Source organism: Vanacampus margaritifer, chromosome 1 (genome assembly GCF_051991255.1).
Source record: "Vanacampus margaritifer isolate UIUO_Vmar chromosome 1, RoL_Vmar_1.0, whole genome shotgun sequence".
Classification (NCBI taxonomy): Eukaryota; Metazoa; Chordata; class Actinopteri; order Syngnathiformes; family Syngnathidae; genus Vanacampus; species Vanacampus margaritifer.
Genome location: NC_135432.1, coordinates 2,006,898 through 2,029,335, shown reverse-complemented (window position 1 = coordinate 2,029,335; position 22,438 = coordinate 2,006,898). Strand labels below are relative to the sequence as shown.

Below are 22,438 nucleotides of genomic sequence, written 5' to 3'. Positions count from 1 at the left end.
CAGGAAGAGTTTGGAAAGCGCTTGGAGACGTTTGTTTTGTGTAGCCTTCATATTGATGTGGATCTTCTTCTTATCCTGAGGCACTTCCCTTTCATTTGGACGTGTTTGCTTGTTTACATGCGTTGCCAACTTACAGAAATGGACAAAATAATCATCTGTGATGCATCGCGATATCCGTGTAATGGAAGAAGTGAAAGCACATCGTTGCAGCTCTTCATCGCACTATAAAATCAAATACCGTAAAAACATCCCTCGATGTGCATTAAAAACGGGAAAAACTGAAACAAAATTTGAACACAAACATGGACATGATTTACAGATAGAATTATCATGATGCTGTCGCGCTGCACCAGAGGGATCTGTCGTCGGAAGTGCCAGGATGTGGCAGCTATTTTGCATTCACACAAAAGCAGATGGCAAACAAGATGATGTTATTTCTTTTAAAATGTGATTTATGAGGAGGTTAGACCATTGGTCGATATTCAGAGTTTTTTTTTTTTTCCAGTTAACAAGAATTGTTTTTTTAGCGATAGTAAGGGCTACAAGTGTAGATTGAAATTGTTTATGTGTTGTTAGGTCACCTAGCAAACACAAGTTTGGAGATAAAGGTATCCTACAGTCCAAAATAGCGGAAAGTTTTTCTAAGACTTTAGTCCAGAAATACATAACCGGAGTACATAACCATAAAGCATGAACATAAGTGTCTGTAGTGTTTTGTAAGCATTGGAGACAAATGTCGGAGTCTGAGAGTCCCATTTTCTTCATCATATATTGAGTAATGTATGTTCTATGGATAATTTTATATTGGATAAGTTGTAAATTTGTGCTACAGACAAGTCAGTCTCCCATTTCGAGATGGGTAAAGACATTTTATCAGTATATGAAAGTAACTTATATATTTTTGAAAGTTTTTTTGTTGTTGTCGGAGAAAGCTTGTTAATATCTTTAGCTAAAACAGGCGGTTGGAGCGTACCCCGAAGTGTTGGAATTTTTTTCTTTATCATATTTTTAACTTGTAGATAATGTAAGAAATTTCCGTTTTTTATATTGTATTTTTGGAGCAAGGATGTATATGATATAAACATATTATCTGAGAAGAGATGGTGGAGATGTGTAATTCCTTTCTGCTCCCACACAGCTAAATGAAACGGTTGGTTGTTAAGTTGAAAGTCGGGGTTATGCCATAGGGGAGAAAGTCCACAGGGCTCCACTTGGGCTTTTGTCAATTCTAGTGCCTTCCACCAGGCAGTCACGGTGGCGGAAATCATTGGGTTTTTAAAACAATTATGGCGCTTAATTGATGTTGTAATAAAGAGTAAATCTCGAAGTCTGAGGTTATTACAATCCTTCTGTTCTAGTTCCAACCAACAGTTATGATGTCAAATCGAATGAACAATACTGAGCTCTCCTGTAAAAAAAAAAAAAAAAAAAAAAAAAGATGATGTTATTTCTGAAGTATGCATCGGCTTGTCTTTGCTGTCATTATGAATGTCTAAAGTCAAGAGTGTACTGTAATGGGTTTAATGAGTTCGGATCATTCGTGCACTCGTATCTGCAGGGTTTGAAGTGGAACACGCGTAAATCGGGAGCTGACAAGCTGCTTATGTTTTTAAGTGTATTTCAGACGGCCACCATCATTTGCTTTGTCTTTCGGTTCTACCAGCAAAGCTGTAGCAAAAATTTAACCTGTTATCATTGTTTATCATTTCCCCCCACACAGGTTTAAGAAATCTTGTTGCTCAGACTACATTTGTTGACACGTTGGACTGCCAGTTTATTTTTCTCTATATATAACGAAAATTTTTCGGATTTGAGTCAGAATCATTTGGAATTGGTCAATCGGTTCCATGACGCCCCCAGCAGGCCCACCCAACCGGGCGAGCAAGGCGAGCGCATGTTCTTTTGGCAATGCCAGCATTTCGTTTTGTGAGATTTTCATTGACGTAGACATGTTTACCTTTCAGCTTGCAGCTATCTCTCAAAAGAGCAATCTTTTTCTCCCCCCCAATTGGAAGCGAAAAGCACGCGTGAATGTGCGCTGGATCCACAGTTCATCCCAAATCTCTAAATCGAGTTGTCACTTCCACATTCTCATTTACTGATGTTTGGTCAGAATAATTTGCGCTTGAGCCGGCCGCCGCTCGCAGCGCGGCTTGATTTGGATACATGTGAGTATCACGTCGTTGATACGAAGATTCTGTTCTAAATCATCCACTTTTCGTTCCAAGCCGACAATGCGTCGATCTTTTTCTTGCGTCTCTCTCTTCAATTGCTGAATTTCATGCAGAAGTGGCTCGATGCTCTTTTTCATTTCCAGTATTTCGGTGACCATTTCTTTGAGTTTTGCAAGAGAAGATTTGATCTCCTCAATCTCATCAGCTCTTTTCCCGCTAGGCACGTTGCAGCAATGTAGTTAAAAATCCCAAAGTAAAAATCAACAAAATAGTTAGAAGTCACGAGCGAGTGCAGGAGCGAGTACAGATGTGTCCTTCCTCGACAGATGCGTCCTTGACTCTTGTTTACTTGCTGTTGGCCTCTGACGCTGGCAAGCAAGGGAGACAAAATACGAAAATGCTCAGCTTAGCTTAGCGCTAGCTCGCAGCTTGTGCGAAACAAATGGGGTGGATTTAAAACTAGTTGAAAATAACCTGGCGGGTTCTGCCGTTGGCCAGTGTACGGTGAGGGAAGCTGGAGGTTAAAGTTAGCGATTTGAAACTAAAGAGGAACCTTTTCATAGGTGGAAGCGGCTGCATTAGCGCATCTGTGTACACGCTGATGTTTACAAAATAATGAATATGAGGCTTTGCAAACTAAGTACTTTGAGCAACACATGGTGTAGATAAAGCACTATGTAACAAAACATAAACATTGAGATTTGGTTCCACCACTAAGCTCATTTATACACTAGTGCCAACTCCAAAAGGAGAAATGTGCTTTTGTTTGTGATTGTGTGCCCGTGTGTTCCCACCCACTCGGTAGGCAAAATGGCCTCCTTTTCTCTTCTTCACTGTTGCAGGGCAACCAAGGCCGCCTGGTAACAGAGTAGATGGAGGAAACCTGTCCCCAAATAACTGCACAAGCTCCTATTTAGCCGGCACTACAAGCAAATCTGCAATCAGATGCCATGGAAACATTCATCGAGGACAAAGCTTCTCGCTCGGAAGGCACAAGATGCCGCCTGCCTCCTGAGCACGGATCTCTGTGAAGAATCTTTTTGCAGGTGATCAAGTATGTCGCTTGTAATTTTTCCGCTACCCTCATCCATCCATTGAAGCGACAATAATGTTTGCATGTAATGTTACCTAAACGTACCAAAACCCGACCACTATACAGTAGTGTGCACTTATGGTTACCAATTGAATTGAATACCAATTAAAATAATTATTTCTTTTATAAAGCTTCATTTTAATTGACCATGTCAGGGAGGTAGTCAGTATGTTTGTTATCGGGGTTGTAGTTCCAATAGTACGACGGTGCATTATGGTATTTTTTATTTTTTTTAGAGGGTGGGGGAAATATTCAGAGGTAAAAAACTTGCAAATTTGCCACTTTATAAAGTCTTTATGAAGCCTCGCTTTGCGAAGGTCCACACCCTGAGGATTAAGCATTTAAGTTCATTTGTTAAAATGTATATTTCTTGTACATTTATGTTTCCAGAATTGTTATTTACACATTCATATATTTTGGTATTTTTTTTGCACAAGTAACTAAGTTGATGTGTCGAATCTGTCACTCACTTGCACTTACCGAAAGTATGCTAGCTTCTGATTGGTTAGGGTTAGTCAGCTGATCAGGAAGTGTTGTTGCTCTAGCTGCCGTGTATGACGAGTAAAGTTTAAATTAAGAATGAATCCATCTCTATCCTGCCTTTTCATTTTATAAACAGTGTCCCATTAACCACCAAACGAATCCTCACATTAGACTATAGCTATGCTATGTGTATTTTTCGTAAATTTCCGAGTTTTTTTCTCGCAAATTTGCTTTTTTTCTCTCAGAATATTAACAACCATCAGAAGAAAAAATATATATATATGTGGCCCTAATACACCGTCGTACAATAGAGATCCGGACGTCACGTTCTCTGAACGGTCTCCCGTGGCGGGAAAGTAGCGGCGCCGCGTTAATGGCGTACAATGACGAGGAGTGCTAAAACTAGCATTTATCCGTCAACTTTCCGCGCCCAAGAGCATTGATGCTCACTTTGATGAAAAAGGCATGATAAACATGTGCGAGGTGGAAAGGTTGGATGATATTACCGATAAAGTGTCAGGAAGGCATTTTTTTTTTTTCAACTCGGCGCGATATGCGTGGAACTACCCCGTCCGTCTCTCTGTATCTGATCATACAAAGGCTTTACAAGTTTGTACAATCCAAATGTATTTTCCCTTTATATGTGGTCAAAATGCCATCCAAGTCTTGGCAGTGTTATTTAGGTATGTTAGCAACTTAGCATCTGCTAATTCAGCCGCCGCCGCCGCCGCCGTCATTTATGCCTTAGAAAGTCTTTATGGTGTTGGTCAGTTATTCAATTCAACTGTGTAATATCTATTAAACCGTAGCAGCATTATTATTATTATTATTTCCCCCACATTTTGCTTGTGCTAACAGTTAGCATCTGCTGCTGATTCAGCCACCATGTAAAAAGTGCCCGATTACGTCTTTCGCCTTCATTTAATAACTATACAATCGAGCTACATGTTCACGACTAACTGATTGAGTAATTGACTGGCCTGATACGAAGTGATTGCTACACAACAAGCAATGAGGAGGATCCCAAATTCTCAAATTCTCTGTCTTGTCGTTGTTCACCCATCGGCTACGCATTGGTTCCTCTTTTGGTAGCCTGCAGAATGCTTGATCCTTTTTTTTGCTTCTTCTGGTTGTGGCAGCTGCCAATCATCGTTTGCCGTATACTCAAAATGGCAGACGCGTTTTTCTATGCTGCCAAAATGGTGACGCTGGTGGCCATTTTGGGACGTGTGACTTACAGCTCACTATTGACTTGATTTTCCAAATTGTTACTGAAGGTCCGAGGGCAGTCACACACACAAGATCAATATGCCTTATTGGTTGTTCATAGAAGTACACTTTATTTTAAGTATGCGACAACAACAAAATGACATGCAAGTATCCCTACCTCTACATGATATTATACAAATAATGATTCTTTAGTTACAAAATATAGAGATATTTAAGACCATATGTACATGACATTTACATGACTATATCCATTGCCTTAATATGTGTATTACTATATAAACATTTAATAGGTATTTGTTTTAATTTCCATAAGTTTATTATTCCTTAATGATATCTTTATGGTTAGAATTCTTATCTTAATTAGAAGTTACTGTCAAAAAACAAAGCATGTTGCAGAAGAGAAAACGGGACCATACCTGACGTTACTGTGCCTGAATGATGAAGGAGCAGATGCACGCCAGCGCTCTGTCCTCGGTAAAGCATGGAGAGTTGGCTAATTTATGCAGAGCACACGGTTCAACAGACTATTTGTACATGGCGCTAACAGGGCTAGCGAGCTAGCGCTCCATTCCCGCAGCAGTCGTGAAACAGCTCGTAATTCGCCAGCTAGCATTCACCGGCCCGACACAACCGGCCCGACACAACTTCCACATTGTCCACACTGATACATTTAACGCCCAGCGGCTTAGTTTGACCTCTGAACCGTGGCATCACTCACTCCAGTATCTAATTGACCTGTAAAGCGATTGTTCAATGTCCCGAGAACATGGACACGCACAGACACTCACACAAGTCGTATTTACCTTGACCACATTCCGAGGTGGCAGATCCGGGTCCAGAAAGTAAAAAACCTGCCACAGTTTGGCTTTAGCTAGCTAGCTCTCTAGCTAGCTCCCATGGTGCTTGTTTACCTGCTAGGGAGCTAGCTAGCTAGCACCGAGGGCTAAAGTCAAACTGTAGCAGGCTTTTTAGTTTTGACTTCCTTCACCTGGATATGTAGTCAAATTAAGCAGCACTTCTTCTTCGTACCATCAGCAGCTAAACATCCAACGTTGTAAACATTCTTTTTGTTTTATGTTGTGTAAGACAACTCAGCTTCCTCTTGTAGTTAGGTCATTGTGTGTAGGTGTACACAAACACTACCCGAGTTGTGTAACCTCACAGCAGGAAAAATAGGCCTAATGTCTCTTTGCTTCCACCCCTACACACGATATCTGTCACTATCTCACACTCTGCAACCCACTCGGTTGCTTTTATCGTCTCCTCACCTCGTTCTCTTATCTCCTTCACCTCCCTCGCCATTATTTATGTCTAGATTTATGAAATGATGCAGTTTTTGCTCTTCCTCCTCTGGCGGGCGTGCAACTGGCCGTGACCGGGTGCGTGCAGAGGTCCGTGGTGGCCGGCCATTCCGGAGGGGCTGTAGCGATGGCGTAGCTCCTCGTTGTTGATGTAGCACAGCTGCACGGGCCGCGGGATGGGCTCGCCCATGAAGTAGCCCTCGTTTTCCTCCGATTCCGAGGAAGAGGAGCAGCTGGAGCACCACGGGTCAGCGGCTTCCACGTACCTGTCGCCCCAGCACGGCCCACCCAAGCCCACGGGTGGCCAGCCGGCGTTTTGCAGGGTGAGATCCGAAGTGGTGCGGGGGCAGGGCCTGCTCGGGTGGGCTTGCTGCCGGCAGCCGCCGGACTCCGGGCCGAACAGCTCCCGAGCGGCGTGACCGGGAGGGAAGCGATCGTAATCCTCCTGGACGCGGCGGTACGGCAGCTCCACGATTGGAGTGGGTCGGTCGGCCACCAGGTGCAGGGCGTTGTCGGAGCGAGAACGACGGGAGCGTTTGTGGTGGCGGGCGCCGCGGTGATGCCCCCGGTGGTGCTTGCGACGTCTGGCTTGAGGTTGCTGGTTCTGGGATGCCACTTCCTGACCGTTTATCAGTCGACGGGGCATCCGGTCACTCATGGGAGCCATTCGCAAGTTCCCGCTGCTGCCCATCACCCCGACGCGGCCTTTGCTATCGAACCCCAGCGGCCGCGGGCCATCCCAGTACTGCAGCGGGTAGCCCGCTCCGTGTGGCGTGTACATGTTGTTGTTGTTAAAGGGACGAGATGAGGACAGCGACTCGGTGCTGTGGAACTGGACTGAAGAGCTCAGCGTTCCCATGTTGCTTTTTTCAGACACGTTCACACCCGAATCCTTGCTCAGGTCGGGCATGGAGAACCTGGACAAATTCTCCTGACGTTTGCTCACTCCATCCAGAGAATTGCCTGTTCACATGAGAGTGCACATTTCATGTCATATTTGCATACCGTTTGGAATTATGGCAAAAATGTGTGCAGGACCAAAAATGCCAAAACAAACAAATAAAGAAAGAAAGAATTTCAAAAATGGATATACAGTAAAAATATAATTCAACAATTAAATACAAAAAAAGAAATTGGAAAATGGAAATAAAACCTACAAATATGATGATCCTTTTTTTTTAAATCCTTTTTTTTTTAAATACAGATGTTAAGATTAACTAGACAAAAAAAGCCCCAAATTGAAACTTAAAAAAAAAAGGTATCGCAATACATATCTTAAATGTACAATAAAATTAAATGTACAATATTTTTTCCAGTTTTTCATATTCTTGTAAAAGTGGGAAAATATTAACCTAATACAAATATGGTTGTATCTTTTAGTTAATTGATACAGAAGTACTGTACGTTATTTGAAGTTAAAATTAAAGATGTACTGTAAAAAAAGGTAAATGCAAAAATAAAAGCATATACAAAAATAAAAAATGAAATTACAAAAATAAAAATAAATAACTATATAAAAAGATTTAAATGTCAATAAATGAAAAAGCTCTGCTCTCATATTTATATATTTATTTCATGCTGCCTACGATGTCAGCATGAAATGCGTCATGAAATGTTATTCAAATGAGGGGGCGGTCCTAAGCGTGTCTGTATCTAGTTTATTTTTATTATAAGTGTTTTTCTGGTATTTGTGTGTGTGTGTATATATATATTCCTTTTAAATTTAGTTTAATTTAATATTTGGACTTTTAAAAAAATATATAATTTCCATTTTGACTTTTCTTAATTTCATGTCTGTATTTATTTGGGCGTTTTCGGTCCTCCATAGAAGGTGCGGGCGGTGCATGTCAACTCCTTACCTGTCGCGTTGGACACTGTGAGCGAGTCGACGGATCCGCGCGGCGTCTGTTCCAGAGGCGTCAGCGGCTCGTTGAAGCTCATGGCATTGATGGGGTTCCTTCTGGTCAGCGGCGGCCTTCCGTCCCTCTGGAATCCATGAAGACTGATACTCCTCTTGTCAGAAAATCCTTGGTTCTGGCTGGACATCTCGTTGAAACTCATTTGGGTGCGCAACTTGTTGGGCCTGAACTCATCCTGGCTGTGGTGGATCCAGTTATCGTTAAAGGAGTGACCCCTCAGGGCAGCCATTGGTGTCCTCTTTGCATTGCCTTGTTCCTTCCCCCAGGAATCAGGCCTCTTTCCTGGGTTGACGGGACTCTGGGCCGGAGGATGAACATTTGAGCCGGGATTGTAGCCCTGCCTGGCGTTACACTGACCCAGAAGATGAATCGATGTCGGGGTGGGAGTGGATTCCCGCTGGGGGCCCTCGAAGGCAGCGGGGACGTAAGGGTCGTCCCGGCTCATCCACACCTGGTTAAGGCTCGGCGCGCGACTGGGAGTGCGGCTGGGGGTGCGGCTGGGAGTGCGGTTGGGTGTCCTGCTCGGGGTCTGGCTAGCCGATACGCTTAAACGGTCCATTTGAACGGTCAGTGGATCAATTTCGGCCGATAGACGGTCGGGCATTGGGGGCGGAGCCGGATGGCGCGACTCAACGTTTCTCCGCTCCTGCTCAGAAGTTTTGCGCTCCTTTTGACCGATCTTGGTGCTGTGGCGAGACTCGCGGGATCGGGCGCTCTGGAAGGCGGAGTCTGACGAATCCGACTCGTCCGGATCCTGATTCAGACAAGAAAACAGTCGGCAACTGCGAGCGAATACATCTGACACACTAGAGCAGTGTTCCCGAGCGCTGAATCTGCCCGTTGCGATTCATTCACCTGAATGATGCTAGCAACTGAACAGACACCGAGTTAACCGACACAAGATCATCATTAACTCATTCACTGCCATTGACGGCTATGGACGTCAAAAATTCATTTGAACTATTTCTATTTGTTTTCCCCCACTTTTGTTAACAAGAGTATGAAAACCTAGAAATTTTGTTTTATTGTACATTTAGAACAGATATAAAATTTGTGATTAATCGTGAGTTAACTAGTGAAGACACCACAAATTTTTAATAATCTTTTCTTCTTTAACTCTTTGACTGCCAAAAACGTTAAATGACGTTTAGTAAAAACCTACGGAGGGCCGCCAAGGATGTTAACTCTTTTACTGCCAAAGACGTTAAATGACGTTCTGCAAAAACCTACGGAGGAGCGCCAAAGACGTTAAAAGACGTCCACCCATTTTATTTATTTATTTTTTTGAAACGGGTGGAGTAAAGCTTTGCCCAGCTGTGGTGAAAGTTTCAAGCAGGTCTAGTGAGCCTAATGACTATTTTTGTCCCCTAGAGGGCAGCGATGACTCTCTTTTGACAAGATTGGGTAGGCGTCAGTAGAAGACGTGAGGCGGAGCTAGAGGGGACTGGCTGGGGAAGGGAAGAGAACATGGCGACCAGTTTGCAAGCAGCTCACGCTCGAGCATTTTTTTTCAAAGACGAAAAGCATCGACCAACGCTAAAGAGCACATTGATGACGACGATGATCATCATCGATGATGATGATGGTGACTCCAAGGTTGGAAGCGTTGACGCGGCAGTAGAAGATGTGAGGCGGAGCTAAAGCGAACAATGGTGGTTGCAAGCAGCTCACACTTGGAATTTTTTTCAAAGACGAAAGGCATCGACCAACGCTAAAGAGCACATTGATGACGACGATGAACATCATCGATGATGATGATGGTGACTCCGAGGTTGACGCCGAAGTTGGAAGCGTTGACGCGGCGGCTATGACGACGTCATAAAGGTTCACGGGCTAGCGATGCTAACACCGGAAAACGAGCACGCTCAGACGGACGTTCAATCGGATGACGAAGAGTGCCCCGAGTCCAATGCATATTCATGGGAGGAGTGGGCACAGTCTGCTACTTGCTATTTATTCCCCGGAAAAAAAGGCCGTCAAGAAAGTGTAACGTCTGCACGCGAAACGGACAATCGAAGTGAAACGTATCTGTTGTGCAAATCCTGCTCCCTCTCCTTGCATGCAGGGCAGTGTTACAAAAAGAAAAACTGTATTTGAAACATCCACATAATTGTAAATAGTACCACAGTTGCACACATTTGTAAATAGTTTGCGAAATTGTTTTGTCAAATTGTTACACTGTTGAATGGAAATAAACGTATTTTGCAATCTAAAAACACTTTTTCATTGTTGGTGGTGGTGTATTACAGAAGTAAAGCACTATTTAGGTGTTTGTGGCATCATTCATGGACAAAAAGAAGTGTACAATTCACTAGAGTGCATGAAATAACATCGTTTCACAAAAAGCTCTTTTTCTCCGCTTTTTGTTTCAAAACAGAGCATTTCGGTGAAACTAACCATTTTCTATTGTTGATTACTGAAGAAGGGAATAAGGTAGAAACAAACTTTTTTTTCTGATGAAAGATGAGAGTTCAATCTTTCATTTGGTAGTATGTGTGCTTCCATAGTCCAAACACAACATTTTCTGTGGAGCTTGAAAGATCACTCAAAATGCTTAAATCGGCTGGCACTGGCGACATCCCGTTTCTGAAAACGTCTGGCAGTCAAAGAGTTAAAAAGAAAAAAGAAAAGATTAAAAAAATAAATTAAGAAAAGTGGAAAAAATGAATAGAAATAGTTAAGATAATTGTTTTGACGTCTAAAGCCGTCAATGGCAGTAAATAAGTTAATTCAGATGACTATATATATTAGGGGTGTCGGGCGATTAAAATTTGTAATCGTAATTAATCGCATGACTCCAATAGCTAACTCACGATTAAATGCAAATTTGATATCTGCTTGCTCTAAATGTACAAAAAATGTACAGTAAAATAAGTTTTCATACTCTTAAGATAAAGGTGGAAAAACGTTAAATTAATAGAAAAATGAAAGCATCTTTTAGTATAATAAAAGAATAATTCATAAATTGAGTTAAAATTAAAAAGATGTTCTGTACTGTAAAAAAAAAAACAAAAAACGAATGTGATATTGATCTGCGTTGAGGTCATTTTTCTGCCACTAGATGGCATCATTGCATTTGTAGGACATTGGTGACAGCTCAGTGCATTTTTCTTTTCATGTACAGGCTGTCCAAGTAAGGGGCCGGTCATTAATTGCAAACTTTAAATGAACTCCCTCATTTTGACAGCCTTTCCTTTTGTGACATGTGCCTTGCTCCTTAAAGGCCGGGAAACGCCGCACTAGACATAAAAGTGCCATCACTTTGTAAATGTCTCTGAGTATTCGTACCTGTCCAGCGCTGCAGGACCGTGAGCAGAAGATCTGTCCCTGCTTTGGCAGGAAGGGACGTCCGAGCAGGGAACGTTTGCAATGAGCGCAGCAAAAACATTCTTCAGTTGCGTGCCAATGTTGTCCATCGTACGTCATCTGGCCTTGGTCGATGCCTTTCAAGAACCAAACGCAACACAAGTTTCACTTTCTTAGTCTTATGAATGGATGATAACGCTGATGGCAGTGATTGATCTCGGTGGTAAGTAGTGTTGTTCCGAAACCGATACTGGTGTCGGCAGTGGCCCCGATACTGCATTAAAACAGTGGTATCGGTATCGGTGAGTACTAACAAGTAGCGTGCCGATACTATTCATTCTGACGCTAATATAGGACTTTGGATGCAGCATCTTGTGTCTCGCTCGTGCGCGACATCCACTGATGTGTGACATGTTCACTGTATGCTAGGGGTGGGAGTCTTTGAATGTCTCACGATTCGATTACGATTTTTGGGTGTGCGATTTGCTTCAGAATCAATTTTTGATTAAGAGCGATTTTTGATTCTAAATGATTTGATTGACAATGATTTTTGCTTCAATTTATAGATGTTCAAGGAATCGTTATGATCTACTCCAGTCTGACTCGCTAATGCTAATTAGCGCTCTACTCGCGGCACTTTTGTCACTCAAAAGAACGGCTCCACTTTTATTGGAATAACTTGATTGTGACTTTTTCCTTCTTCTTTCTAAAGTGGCTACAACTTAACAGCGTATTAGACCGCGTGGAACCACAATGCCCTTAACAGGGATGTGATTTGACCAAAGTGAAATTATCGGAAAATTTAGCCGGGGTGGGGGGGGCGGCGGGCGGGGGGACGGAGCATGACCAAATAATTATATCATGACCAAATGAAAAGTAACTCATATTAGAGCATACCACAAATGTCTTTGTTATAGCAGAAGATGTTATCTGTCGGAGTCATGTGCATACACAATGAACTACTAAAAAAAAAAAAAAAAAAAAATCGATTTTTTTTTGGGGGGGGGGGGGGGGATAAAAAAAGCGGAATTCCGCGAATTAGCGGAAAAATCACATCCCTGCCTTAAGTGGCTAAACCAGGTACAACATGAACAGCGCTCCCAATAAAGGCACACACAAACAAAGGGAAGACAGTATAAAATAATTGAAATAAAATCGATTTTGGGACATTTAAAATCAATTCTGAATCGTACTAAATGAGAATCGCAATTCTTATGAGAATCGATGTTTGTGCACACCCCCACTGCATGCCGAGCTAAGACATCCTATTGGCCCTTGGATGCTCTGAACCAATAGCAGGACAGCTTTTTCATGTTGAGAAAAAAAAACAAAACGTATCCAATACTGCAGAGCTGGGTATCGGAATCGGTATCGGGGGCCAAAAAACGGTATTGGAACAACACTAGTGGTAAGAATGGCGCTATTCTAATGAATGTGATGGTGTGTTTTTTTTCTCTCTCTCTCTCTACAAATAAAACATTTCACTCTCAGTTGATAGAAGCGACAAATACACGTCTCCAGCCTCGCTGCTGATCTCAAGCAAGTAATAATCATTCACAGATGCCATCTGGATACAAAATGGGGGTCTCACTTAATAACCATCTACATCTCCATTGCGCTGGCTCCGCCTCTCCGCAGCTGCGGTGCTCACAATAGTCGCTCTTCGAATAAATGTCTTGAAGAGGTTTTCTTGGGCGCGTTCGAAATCAACGATCATGTCTCGGTACATTTGAAGGGGATGACGGACACGTCGCGTACCGATATGTTCTCCACACGCGTCGCAATATTCAGCGTAAAGAGACTCGAAGCAGTTGCAGCAGTGCGGCCTTCCGTCCTTCATGATGTAGCGCTGGCCGCCGAGGGTGGTCTCGCACTCGTAGCAGCAGAAGTGCTTCATGTGCCAGTGTCGGCCCTCCGCCTCCGTGCACTCATCAGCAAAGATAATCTGGGGGGGGGGAGACACGCCTTCGATTTAGCACAAAGGTCATTTGGAACCCGGGGAAACATTAGTGTTGTCTCGCCCTTTTCACATTTTTACCGCTCCTAGTCAGCTGGATACTTTTTTTTTTTTTTTTTTTTTTTTGCCATGACACCTGACTGCTGAATTTGATTTTATTTTCATCGATCCCAGCCGACTCGGTGAGAGGTGAGGCTAAGCCTGGACTGGTCGCTGGCCGGTCGCAGGGTTTACAGTTTGAGGAGTCAAACACAACAGTTAACAATTCACAACTATGGACAGTGTAGAGCGGTGGTGTCCAAACCATGGCCCAGGGGCCAGTTTTGGCCAGCCGGCCACGTTCCAGCGGCCCTCAGCGTATTGTTATCCTCTTTCACTTTTTTGCCTAAATCTTCTCCTCGTGATGCAAATGGCTCAATTTTTTGTGTTTCCTGAAAAATGATTGATCCGTTTTAAAAGTTGTTTTTGATACGCTTGCTTTGATTCTGAATGCTTAGGGCAGGGGCGGATCTATTCTAACAGGATAAAGGGCAGTGCCATCCCACAACCATGAATAAACCCAACCTGGTTGCCTTATTACCTTTTAACAGGTGTTAAAAATAATTTAAATGAACTAAAATAGCACAAAGTCCCGTTAAAAAAAACTGTAACACATAATTACTCATTTGACAGTTCTTTCTCCCAGGAATCATTGACATTTGACATTATTAATCGACGGGTAATCGATTATCAAACTTTTAATAATCGAGTAATTGTTCGGCGCCAATTTGTAATTGAAAATTGTCCAAATCCTTTGATTTGAGCACATCATCAATAATCGTTGACTGATTTCTGTAGTCCTTGATGAAAGAAGACTGATTATTGATTTTTCAGAAAGAGGACGAAAGCCGGAGAAATCCCACGCAAGCATGAGGACAAGCTGCAAACTCCTCACAGAAAGGCTGATGATGATCACATTCAAAATGGCTACCCACTCACGCACTGTGAAAAGTCGCCTTATTATTATTACTATTATGATTACAAGACTGCAATGAGTGAAAAGTGCCACGTCCAATTTGTTGTCGTGACTCGCCTGCTTGCCTCGCATACGCTACATCAAAACACGAGCAGATTTTCCGAGACGTGGCAAGAACACCGAGCCATCTTTTCACACCAGACCCGTTCCAAGCGGCTCGGAAAATCGCCGCTTGGGCTCGCGTTGGGCATTTTGAGGAAGGGCAGCGGGCCCGGAGAGGCGCACCTCGTCACAGGCACAGCAGCGGGGCTTGAGTCTCTCGGCGTGGTGCCGGCCGCAGTACAGCTTGCCGTCCTGGTGGAAGTAGATGAGATCCACCAACATTTCCTCGCACATGCAGCACACAAAGCAATTGGGGTGCCACCATTTTCCATGCCCCGCCCTGGCGGCAAACACCACGATGTCGCCTCCCTGGATCTGACCGCTGCACTGTTGGGGAGGAAAGCGGGAAGGAAAGCGGGAAGGAAAGGGTTACACGATTTCATGAAAAGAAAAAAAGGGAGCAAGTATCTAATGCTTGGCACCAGTTTAAGCTCTTAACTCATTTGCTCCCAAAAACGTATAAAAACGTTCTATTTTGAATATTAACATGGTCCCAAAAACTTATTTATAAGTTTTTTTTTTAATGTTGTTGTTTTTTTTATGCTAGAGCAGTCTTTGATGCAGCCTCTGACCTGAAGAGGTCGCTTAAAGCAATGGTAGTAATTTAAAAAAAAAAAAAAGAAGAGAAAAGGGTAGCAGGTGGCAGCAGAGTATAAGAGATCAACCAGCGCCATGTTGAAAAAAAAAAAGCTGATTGCCCCACAATTCTAAGCAGATTTGTGAATAATGATGAAACTAAGCTATATTCTAATGCTAATTGCTGAAAGGCAAAAATGTTGTAGTCTTTTTTTCCTGGTGTTTGCAATAAACAGCTTCAAGCCTCTTTTTTGGGGGGCAAAATGTTGCTGATTGTGAAGCGTTTTGAGCCACCATATCTTAAGTCTGCACTCACAAGTTTGCGAGTGGAATCACTTGTATCTCAAGGCGCCTTTTGTATTGGACCTACCTTATCGCAGATGGCCCCGTTGACGGTTAAAGGGAAAGGACGGACGTTGCCTCTGCCCAGGTTGTCCTTCTTGCGTTGGTTGCTGAATATCTTCAGCTCTCGTTTCTCCTCCTCATTCAGAGAGTTGCAATAACGCACCTGGACAACACAGGCCATCAGCGCTCACAAATATGCGGCACCCGCGTTCGCATCAAAGCCAGACGGACGGACGACTTTTGTTGCCGGGCTTCACCTCGTTGTCGTGCGGTGGCAACTGGTGAAGCAGTTGTTTGATGCGCTGTTTCTCCCCAGGACTGTTGATGTACGGGACCTTCTCCTCAGGTAACGAGTTGTAATACTGATGCACCTGACGCAGACGAGAGCGTGTGTTGTACGGCATATTATTCGCAGAAAGGAATTTGACTTCTAAATGTCACAATCAGGAAAAGGTTGTTGACAAGTTCATTGGCAGACTTTCTGGATTTGATCATTTGCCATTTTCAGCGCTCATCTGTCATATCAAGGTTGAAAAAAAACAGCCAATCAATCTATAGTCTTACCTCCAGATGAAACCCGCACCCCCCACCCCCCTTTACGTTATCTCGCCATGTCATGGTAGGTGTGATATCTTTGTCTGGAAGTGGTTTCGACCCGATGTTGGTCATTTCCCAGGTGAGCAGCGGACCTGCTAGACGCAGTGGTGGGCAAACTCGGTCGTGCAGATTTTGGGAGGTTTCCCTTCTCCAACACAGCTGGTATATGATCAGCTCATCAGCCAGCTCTGTGTAAGCCTGTTAACAATCCTGTTGATTGGAATCATCTTGTGCTGGAAGAGGGAAACCTCCATAACCTGCAGGGCTCGGGCCTTCGAGGACCGAGTTTGCCCACCCCTTTGCTAGAGGGACGGTTGCGCCACTGTGGGAGTGGCCACACTAGAGCAACGAGGTGCAGAGTCCTACAGGTTTGAGCAGGCATTAACCGTCACAGCTATGGTTTGGGGCACACAAATGATCAGGGGTCGAGGGTCGGGGGTCTGGGGCGGTCTTCAAGTTCCAACTTCACGGGACAGCAAGGCTCAAGAGCAGGGTTCACCAATTCCGGTCCTCGAGGTCCAGAGTCCTGCAGGTTTGAGATGTTTCCACCTACCAACACACCTGATACTTAAGATCAGTTATGTTATCATGCATGCTGATGAAGTGATTGTATGAATCAGGTGTGCTAGTGGGCAGAAACATCTCAAACCTGCAGGACTCTGGACCTCGAGGCCCGGAATTGGTGAACCCTGCTCTTGAGCCTTGCTGTCCCGTGAAGTTGGAACTTGAAGACCGCCCCAGACCCCCGACCCTCGACCCCTGATCATTTGTGTGCCCCAAACCATAGCTGTGACGGTTAATGCCTGCTGTTCACAGATTTGTGAATGAAATGCATCACAGATGTTCCGTCTACGACAACAGAGTCTTAAATGTTTGTCAGGTTTACAGTTAATAACCCAACATTTCACATTAACTCATTCACACCCAAAAACGTGGAAACATGTTTTTTTTTTTTTGCAAGAGCATACAGAAGGCTTTTAAGCAGCTTCTGACACGCAGAGGTGGCTTAAAGCAATGGTATTTAAAACAGCCAGCAGGTGGCAGCAGAGTATAAGAGATCAACCAGGGACATGTTGCCAAACGCTGCTAAACGGAAACAGATAGAAATATACTTTTTTTCCTTGATAAAAGAAGAGACTCTAATCTGTCTTTGAGCAGGTTCCATGTTTTTATAGCAATATAACGCAATATTCTTGCAAAAGCAGTCAAAATCCAGTAAAGCAGCCGGGTTGCTTTAGAGAAAATGGCTGTTAAAGGTCAATTCTGTAAATTTTCATTCATTCCCCTATAAATGGCCCAACCAAACATTTTAAAACCGCTTAGGCAAGCCTCACCACAATTGGACCCTTTTGCAACACTCGAAATGAGTAGAATTGGATTTGTGTTGGAAAATGGTCCGTAGAATAATTGATCAACAAATTGATGAGGCTGGTTTAGAAATGAGTTCATTGCCGCACATGTAAGATTTTTCTTGCTGCATGAGAGATACGAGATTTCCACATTCTATTAACTCTTTGACTGCCAGACGTTTTCAGAAAAGGAATGCCGTGGGTGCCAACCGATTTAAGCATTTTTGACTGATCTTTCAAGGTCCACAGAAAAGTATGTGTTTGGACTATGGAAACACACATACTACCAAATGAAAGATTGGACTCTCATCTTTCATCAGAAAAAAAAGTTTGTTTCTACCTTATTCCGTTTTTCAGTAATCAACAATAGAAAATGGTTAGTTTCACCTCTGTTTTGAAAAAAACGTCTTTTAACGTCTTTGGCACTCCTCCATAGGATTTTACTAAACGTTATTTAACGTTTTTGGCAGTCAAAGAGTTAAGATGGCTGACAGGCCACGTGACTGTTTATCAAACGTGACAACTGATGAAAGCAACACGCGCGCTATTTTCTTCCCGCGCAATCGACAAAACGAGTTTGGTCATGCATACAATTAAGAGGAAGGAAGTTAAAGAGCAAACGAGCCCATTGTGGCACCCGAACGCATCAAGTCATTAACACACATTTTCAATTAAACGTATCCGCACGTTCATCGACGTCAATGACTTTCATTCCTTTGGGTTTCATTTTGAAAGGCGACTTTCAATCCCACCGCAGGTCGGAATCGTCCACTGAAGTGATGTGTTTTTGTCATTTTCCATCTAAATTGCGCCGTTGCCGCTGGGGGAAATTGCTTCCTCGCTGGAGCGATCCGGACGGCGTTTGTTGACCGCATCGCAGGCTCGGTTCCGACACTGTAATCAGTCAATCAGTACGAGGTTGCTTTTTAACGTTTGGCCGCGCTTGTCACTCTGTTGAATGTGAACTGAGTCCCCGCACAGCGTCAGCTTGATCATTGCCTCCTAAAAAAAAAAAAAAAAAACTCTTTACAATGATTCTTTCACCAATAGCCTGACAGCTTGGTTGCAGTTGTTTGTTTGACCCCGCCCAACTCCAAACCCCCCCCACCGACTGCAAGCCAAAGACTCTTCAAGCACCGTGAAGGGAATCAGTGAATTAACCATCTTAGTGTTATTGGGAAAATGCCGCTGATCGGCTAAATAATTAAATTCCTCTTCCTGATTGAGTTGAATTGGCTCCAGTCGGGCTCCAGCACACAAACACATCAGCTAATGGAGCATGCAGGAGCGGCGAACGACGCGGCGGCGTCGAATGTGAGCTGAAAATCTCATCGCAGTTGAAGGCCAATAAGCAGAAAACGGGGCTCGTACCTGCTCCGGACTGAGGCCGGGCGGAACCCAGGCGTATTCCTCCAGAGCGCATCCGGAGTCGTCGTCAGAGGTGGAGTTCCTCTGGAAGTCGTACATCAGCTTGGTGATGGTCTTCTCCATCTCCAGGGACATGGCGGTCACAACATGCTCTGTTACGCACGCTGCTTCGGGGGACGCTGGGACGAAAACAAAACAAATACAGTCCAAAATGTGAGAGAGGAGAAGATACGACACTTCAGACTGCACTGCCAGTTTTCCGGCTGCCCACCAACACTGAGGAGACGACGCAAGACATTTTATAAATAGAGCTGTCAAAATGAGTGAGTTCATTTGGAGTCAATTGAAAGTTCCTTAAATGTCCGCCCCTTACTTGGAAATCCGGTGCTGGCGGAATTCCAGTCGCAACGCAGCAGACACACAATTTAGCAGTAATAAGTTGAATAGCATATATTTGTGGAGATTTTACCATTTTTGTGTCAAATGTGCAAGAAAAAGAAAAGAAAAATGCACTGAAAAATGCACAAAAATGCTCTCACCAATGTCTTACAAATGTAATGATGCCATCTAGTGGTAGAAAAATGACCTAGACACAAATCAATATTATTTTACAGTACAGTACAACTTTTTAATTTTATAAATTATTCTACTGTATCAATGACTAAAAAAATGCAGAAATATTTCTAATAGCTTAACATTTGTTGCCACTTTCATGTTAAGAGTGTAAAAACAATGATTTTATTGTACATTAAGAACAGATATAAAATTTGTGATTAATCGAGTTAACTATTGAAGTCATGCAATTAATTACGATGAAAACATTTAATCGCCTGACACCCCTAGTGATGAGACCTTTACAAATAAATGATTTGTTACATCTTGGTTTAACGATCTATGCAAGCGAATCTACGGGGACCGGCAGAACAATGACATGTTCTTTTAGTAGATAGCAGAAAGTAAAAATTAACCCGTGTCATTTGCATCCACCAGTTTCCACATTTCACACTGAATAATGACATCAGACAAAATCTTCATTTTTTTCGGTATTCATATTTTTGTGACGCTTTTTTGTGGGGGTGCACCGCCACTAAATTTGTCTTTTGTAAAATGGGCGGTTTAGCTCAATATTGGACTTTTGGTATGGAGTTCAAATTATACACATCTTCAGTATCGCAGTCAAAATTGTTACAAACTTCCATGAAGAGGAATAATACGAAATATCTCTTAATTTGGAATTTTATATTTGGAAGTTTTTGGAACGGGAAGATGTACTGAATGAGCAGAACATTTTTGATAAATGGGAAAGGAGGAGATACTTAACGGTACGTAAAATATATTGATTGATTGATTTTATTGAACATTTGAAAGTTAGGGGGAAGGAAAAAAAGAATCAAAAGAAAGAAAAGGACCCTCAATAGTTGTCATAATTCAGCACAGTTTTCATGTTCAAAACAAAACAAGTCAAAAATAAAACAAGTTTCTGCTCATGTTTATGCCTGATTTGAATATTTCTCTAACACTCGTTTTTTAAACGTCTTTTTTCAAATCTATAATTCCATAAATTGATAACTTTCACAGAAACACACATTTGCTTTATGTTCTAAACTTTTTATTTATTGCAGCCTATCTTAGCATATGGGAATTTTATTGTGAACATTCCAGGAACTTCAGTCTGAAAAGTGTTGGAAGTTGGAATGATTTGAATCAGTCATGGAATGCTGTTTTTTTTTTGGGGGGGGGTATGGTATTCTAAGAAATTAGTTATTTATGGAAAATAATTCCCTGATTCCAATTTATGGAATCTTGGTCATTTTTGAATGATTTGAATCAGTTAGGAAATATGGAAGTAGCTGAATAATGATAAAGAATTTTGGTGTAGCACAATAAAAAAACAATTAAAAATCTGCCAATGAGATAATGTTCTTGAGTCGGTTGAGTTTGTACATCAGCATGACAAAAAACAACAACCCTACATCAATTCCTGTGGGTAGTGGAGGGACATTTAAAATCAAATGATTTGTTTTTACTGCCGTAACAGTTTGTCCTTGCTAAAGTTGTGCCACTAAAATATGAAAATGAAAATCATTTTGCTGGCATGCAAGGCATGAGAGACAATATTCCTTCCCCTCAAAACCAACAATTGTTGCAAACGGGGTGACAAGGCTCAGTGGTAGAGCGGTTGTGGGTTCGATCCCCAGCCCTTGTGACCTTGAGCAAAATACCAAATTGCTCCTGATGCCGTGCCATCAGTTGGTGAATGAAAACCATGAAGCGCTTCCATCTCAAATCTACACTGGCAAACCAAAGACAGGAAAAAAGGGCCAAACAATGGCTCGTATCTGGAAAATCTCAGTCCAGTCGCTTGTATGTCAAGGCACCGCTGTATTCGACAAACCTTGAGATATGACAATATTCCCACACGGCGTTTCCACATACAGTATGTGGCAGGCGGCAGATGTTTCCACGTGATGAGCCGCTCTGTCCGAGCGCGGCTGACAAACGTTTACCCCTCTAAAGTGGACGCTGCCTCTTTTTTTTTTTCTTCTCCTTCGTCAGCGAAGATTGCAGGTTTGCAACCTTGAGCCCGAGGCTGTTCTTCTTGAGTAGCGCGGGAACGAAAGTGGGCTCGCTGGCAAGCAAACGAGCCGTTTGGCAGCTCCACATCACTTCAAACGTGACTTCAGGTGCCAAAATGAACTTCACATCGCTGAAAAGCACATAGCGGGATGATTACTTATTACAGGGATGTGATTTGACCAAAGTGAAATTATCTGAAAATTTAGCCGGGGGTCTGGGGGCCCCCCGGAGCTCATGGGTTTTCCGTGTTTTTAAGTACTTTCAATGCACTCACATGACAAAGAAATAGACAAAACAACAGCATAAATTTTCAATGTATATTGAACTATCCCATATAAAATGGCAGTTTTAGTCAACTCAAAATCAGTCACATTCAAAAACATTGGACTGCCTTTGCTTTTAAAAACTATCACTGAGAATATCATCATATCTAACTAATGTGATTACTAAGTTAACACATAAATAATGTTGAAGAGTTCAAATTTCATGAACAAATAATTGTATCATGACCAAATGAAAAGTAACTCATATTAGAGCATACCACAAATGTCTTTGTTATAGCAGAAGATGTTATCTGTCGGAGTCATGTGCATACACAATGAACTACTAAAAAAAAAAAAAAAAAAAAAAAAAAAAAAAAAAAAAAAAAAAAAATCGGAATTTTTTTTGGGGGGGGGGGGGGGATTAAAAAAAAGCGTAATTCCGCGAATTAGCGGAAAAATCACATCCCTGTTATTAATTTTTTTAACATATTTGCTTTGCCACATATTAGCCTTTCACTTGCTACTGCGCTGCAATCAGAAAGCAGATTGTGTTGTCAGCAGCTCGACAAAGAAGGTGCGCATTCCACAGCTGCTGCTGTTTGAAAACATCTGCAAGGCGGTAATCATAATAATTACAAATATTATATATACACAATACAATATATATATATGTGTGTGTGTATTGTGTATACATAATATTTGTAATGATTATGATTTGAAGAGTTTTTAATGTCAAGCTGCCATTTGAAATGTGAGTGCCTGACCAGTGGCGAACTTCAACGC

At 42.6% G+C, this 22,438-nt stretch overlaps 1 protein-coding gene across 1 annotated transcript in view; it reads right to left on the bottom strand.

The window, feature by feature from the left end:
• Positions 1-5,070: 5,070 nt before the first annotated feature.
• Positions 5,071-22,438, bottom strand: part of LOC144063720 (prickle-like protein 2) — a 41,427-nt gene continuing 24,059 nt past the window's right edge. Inside the window, exons 2-9 of the mRNA XM_077585535.1 lie at positions 18,819-18,994; positions 15,759-15,872; positions 15,527-15,664; positions 14,704-14,907; positions 13,265-13,451; positions 11,489-11,643; positions 8,141-8,954; positions 5,071-7,244 (exon numbers count right to left, since the gene is read on the bottom strand). Coding sequence (XP_077441661.1) covers positions 6,298-7,244; positions 8,141-8,954; positions 11,489-11,643; positions 13,265-13,451; positions 14,704-14,907; positions 15,527-15,664; positions 15,759-15,872; positions 18,819-18,950 — 2,691 coding nt within the window. The 5' untranslated portion in view covers positions 18,951-18,994 and the 3' untranslated portion in view covers positions 5,071-6,297. The remainder of the gene's footprint in view (positions 7,245-8,140; positions 8,955-11,488; positions 11,644-13,264; positions 13,452-14,703; positions 14,908-15,526; positions 15,665-15,758; positions 15,873-18,818; positions 18,995-22,438) is intronic.